We start from the raw sequence: 4918 nt of genomic DNA on the forward strand, positions 1-4918 counted from the left end.
GGTCGCCTGGAGGTGGTGGTGGCGAAGGAGGAAGAGGATGAGAAGGATAATGATGAAGAACAAGAAGGGGACCCCAATGGGACCGGGCCAAAAACCTCCTTGGAGGAGGCAGGGCTGGGTCACAGGTCCCCCCAAGAGGCCCCCTGGGAGAGCTCTCCCAAAGACCCCCATCAGGAGCATCTTATGCCCCGAAAGACCATCGTGCCCACTGACTTAAAGTCTCTCCTTGCATGTGGGATGCCAGTTGAGATGGATGCCCCCTCTTGGAAGGACGTCCCGTGGAGGAAGGAGGCCACCAGAGGTCCCCACCAGGAGCTTCATGAGTCGGGAAAGACTGGCATCCCCGACTTCTGCTCTCCCCATCCGAAGGAGGCCTGCGGGCTGCAGGCGGAGAGGGACGATGCTCCCTGTTGGAAGGACGTCCCGTGGAGGAAGAAGGCCATGGAGGGGGCCCACCAGGAGCATCTCGCACCAGGAAAGATAGTGCCCACTGACTCCAGGCCTCCCCTGGCGAAGGAGGCACCTGGGCCGCAGGCGGAGAGGGACGATGCTCCCTGTTGGAAGGACGTCCCGTGGAGGAAGGAAGCCACCACAGACCCTCACCAGGAGCTTTATGAGTCAGGAAAGACTGGCGTCCCCGACTTCTGCTCTCCCCATCCGAAGGAGGCCTGCGGGCTGCAGGCCGAGACGGGTGTCCCCTTTGTGAAGGGTGCCTCGTGGAGGAAAGGGCAGGATGTTCAGCATGCCCTGCGGGAAATCACCAGGAGGAAGATGGAGGCCCTGTCCTCATCCTCGTGGGACCAGGGCCCTCGGAAGATGTGCAGCCATCTCCACCAGCTTTGCCGCCATTGGCTGCAGCCCGAAAGGAACACCAAAGTTCAAATGCAGGACCTGGTGGTCCTGGACCAGTTCCTTGGCTTCATGCCCCCGGAGGTGGAGAGCTGGGTCCGGGAGTGTGGAGCAGAGACCAGCTGCCAGGCGGTGGCCCTGGTTGAAGGCTTCCTTCTGAGCCAGGCGGAGGAGGAGAAGGAGAAGGCAGAGCTGCAGGTGAGAGGCCTTCACTTGGCAAGCTCAAAATGGACGTCAAAGAATAACCATAGGTTAGGATTCTTACAGGCTTACTTTACACAGGTAGTCCTTGGTTTATGACTATAATGGAGGCCAACATTTCTGTTGTTCAGGGAGACATGTGTTCAGTGAGTTTTACCTCTTTCACGACGTTAAGTGAATTGCTGAAAGAGTTAGGTTAGTAAGCCGGTTGATTCTTTATTGCGTTCTAGTTTAGCCCTGTTGGTTTTATTGTGTACTGTCGCGTTGATTGGAAACGGTGGGCGCATCAACTATAACTGAATACTGACTGTCCACGGCTTACGAACCACAATGGAGCCCAACATTTCTCTGGTGAAGTGAGGCATTTGTTAAGTGAGTTTTGCAGCCTGTCTTGCCACAGTTGTTAAGCGAATCACTGCAGTGATTAAGCCAGTTGTGAAGAGAATATGGCCTCCCCATTGACTCTTGCTTGTCAGACGGTCACAAATGGGGATCACGTGACCTTCTCCCCCCCCCCAAGGACACAGCAAGTGTTATAAATACGAGCCGGTTGCCAAGCGTCTGAATTTTGATCACGTGAACCTGGGGATGCCGTAAAGGTTGTAACTGTGAAAAATGGACATAAGTCACTTTATTCAGTGCTGTTGAAACTTCGAACGGCCACTAGATGAACTGTTGTAAGTTGAGGACTACTTGTAGTGTTATGAAGATAGGAAAGAAAGGAGATGTTTAATGCCAATTGTTCCCGGTGAGCATCTGCTTCCTTTTTTGTACGTTCCATTATTTGTACTTTTTGTTGCTTCCTCAGGTCCTTCAGTTCCAGAGGGCTGACTTGAAGACCATCCCTGAGGATCTGGAGAAAAGGAGGGATCCACCAGAGCCTTCCCAGGAGATGTTCTTCAGGGAGATCTTCCATGAAGATCAAAGTCAGGCCATCTCTCCCAGTAAGAGAAAGTTCCTCAGAAAGAGGCACTTTTCCCCCCTCCCCTCATTCTCTGGGCCCTGTTTTGCAGAATCCTTACCAATAACATAATTACTATTTTTCTGGGAATTTTATCTCTAAAATTTTGCCCTAGTGACCTCCCGTCTTGACTATTGCAGCACGCCCTCTATAGGGCTTCCCCTGAAGAGCATCCGAAAGCTCCAGTTAGTGCAAAACACAGCAGCCCGCATGATTTTGTGCAGACCTTGGTTGCACATGTATTACCTCTCCTGCGGGAACCACATTGGTTGCCCATTTGCTTCTGGGTGCAATCCAAGGTCCTGATTATCCCCTTTAAAGCCCTTCATAGCTTGGGACCAGGTAATAATAGTAGTAGTAGTAGTAGTAGTAGTAGTAGTAGTAGTAGTAGTAGTAGTAGTAGTAGTAGTAATAAAGTTGGAAGGGGCCTTGGAGGTCATCTAGTCCAGCCCCCTATACCATTTCAGACAAATGGCTGTCCAGTCTCTTCTTAAAAACTTCCAGTGTTGGAGCATTCACCACTTCTGGAGGCAGGTTGTTCCACTGGTTAATTGTTCTAACTGTCAGGAAGTTTCTCCTTAGTTCCAGGTTGCTTCTCTCCTTGATTAGTTTCCATCCGTTGCTTCTTGTCCTGCCTTCAGGCGCCTTGGAAAATAGCTTGACTCCCTCTTCTTTGGGGCAGCCCCTGAGATACTGGAAGATTGCTATCATGTCCCCCCTCGTCCTTCTCTTCATTAAACTAGACATACCCAATTCCAGCAGCCTTTCCTTATATGCTTTGGCCTCCAGTCCCCTGATCATCTTTGTTGCTCTTCTCTGTACTCTTTCTAGAGTCCCTATTTGAGGGACTGTCTCTTGCTGGTCACATCTACCCGACCCACTAGAGCGGGGAGGCAAGGAACGTTCCGGGTCCCGTCCCCTAAGGCAGAGGTCCCCAACCTTTTGGCACCAAGGACTGGTTAACACAATGAGAGGTTTTTCTGCGGACCGGAGGGGGCGTGGTTTTGTGTGCTGCCTGCATCCTGCGGATGGGGCTTTGCTTGTTTGTGCGGCCCAGTTGCTGGCATGCCGCGGCCCGGTATCAGTCCATGGACCAGGGGTTGGGGATCCCTGCCCTAAGGAGATACATCTGGTGGGACCCAGAAGAAAGGCCTTCTCTGTGATGGCTCCCTTTCTCTGGAACATCATCGCCCCAGAGATTAAACTAGCCCCCCACTTTAACACTCTTTCGGAAGGCGCTGAAGACGTGGTTCTGCCAGCGGGCCTAGGAATACTAAATGGCTAGTATGAATGTGTGTTGTCATCAGGGGTGGGGGGGGGGTTTATTATTTTATTATTTTTCTTACTATTTTTACTTCTTTTAAATGGTGTTTTTTATATCCCCGTAAGCCGCCTTATTTTCCAAATAAATAAATAAATATTTCTCGCTTTTTATCTCACAGGAGAGTCGGCATTCGTAGATTCTTCCACTTTTTCTGATGGAGTTGAAAAAGCAGCCATTGAACATCCAACTCAGGTAGGAGCCAAAGTGTCAACGATGATAGATCAGCTGAAGGTGATTTTTGTCATATACTCTACGTACGACGTCTATGAAGATTCTCAGTTATCCAGGTCCTAGTTGTTATCAAAGGTAGGTTTTTATTTTGAAAAGGGCAAACTGGACTGATTTTGAGGAAAAATGAGATGTTTCGCTTCCTATCCTGGAAGCTCCATCAGTTGAATTAGTAACCACAATGGTCTCTCGGAGATTGTTAAGATCAGTTGACTGCAAAGAAAACACAATCTTTCCATCCCCTCCTCCCATCCTGTCAGACCTCTTCCCTCTCCCAACTAATCTCAACTGTCAGTAACTCCATCTCCCACAGCATCCAGTACAACTGATGAATCTTCCAGGATGAGAAGCCAAATCTCTCGTTTTTCCTGAAAAAATTAGTCCAGTTGCCCTTTCAAAATAAAAGCCACTTTTGATGCATCCACATAGGATATTATTGGTTCTGAAAAAAACATGAAATAGAGGTTCAGAATGGCTGATCAGTAATATTTAACTTAACTCCCCTCTCAGAATTGTTGTTAGTCTGACAAGAAACCAAAATTAGTCTGCATTCAGAATGTTGCTAGCACTTCACAACAAACAGGACTGGAGGCTAAAACATATAAAGAACGGTTGCTGGAATTGGGTATGTCTAGTTTAATGAAGAGAAAGACGAGGGGGGACATGATAGCAGAGTTCCAATATCTCAGGGGCTGCCCCAAAGAAGAGGGAGTCAAGCTATTCTCCAAAGCGCCTGAAGGCAGGACGAGAACCAGCTGATGGAAACTAACCAAGGAGAGAAGGAACCTAGAACTAAGGAGAAATTTCCTGACAGTGAGAACAGTTATTCAGTGGAACAACCTGCGTCCAGAAGTTGTGAATGCTCCAACATTGGAAGTTTTTAAGAAAAGACTGGACAATGATTTGTCTGAAATGGTTTAGGGCAGACATGTCAAACACAAGGCCCGGGGGGCCAGATGCAGCCCACGAAGTGGTTTCATGTGGCCTGTGAAGCCATCCTGGAAACAGTGAGGGAACGCCCCCTCTGCCTTGGCCCTGGCCCAGGCTGGCCGGGAGCCATCTATTCTGAAACGCATTCAGTCTTAGCTCCACAAGGCCATCTAGAAACAGCGAGGAACCAGCCCCTGCTGTGTTGGCCCCGCCCTCTGGGTGCATGCTGGGAGGTTTCACCCTTTGTGAGGAATGAAGAAATGCATCATCACCTGGAAGTGGTCCCGGTCCCACCCTCTTCTGCCAGAGACCCTCAGATCTGTCCCACTCCTGCCCAGGCCCCCATAGGCACCCTTGACGCAAACGATGTAGAGCTGGCCATGCCCACCCAGTAGGCCACACCCACTCCATCCACGCCCACCCAG

General features: G+C 50.0%; 1 protein-coding gene across 1 annotated transcript in view; it reads left to right on the forward strand.

The window, feature by feature from the left end:
- The first annotated feature begins 1035 nt into the window (after positions 1-1035).
- LOC107294571 (zinc finger protein 678) overlaps positions 1036-4918 on the forward strand; it is a 37557-nt gene continuing 33674 nt past the window's right edge. The window contains exons 1-3 of the mRNA XM_015823809.2: positions 1036-1047; positions 1859-1994; positions 3454-3527. Of these exons, the coding sequence (XP_015679295.1) occupies positions 1943-1994; positions 3454-3527 (126 nt within the window). The 5' untranslated portion in view covers positions 1036-1047; positions 1859-1942. The remainder of the gene's footprint in view (positions 1048-1858; positions 1995-3453; positions 3528-4918) is intronic.

This window comes from Protobothrops mucrosquamatus, unplaced genomic scaffold (assembly GCF_001527695.2).
Source record: "Protobothrops mucrosquamatus isolate PMUCROS unplaced genomic scaffold, P.Mucros_1.0 scaffold1996, whole genome shotgun sequence".
Lineage (NCBI taxonomy): Eukaryota > Metazoa > Chordata > Lepidosauria > Squamata > Viperidae > Protobothrops > Protobothrops mucrosquamatus.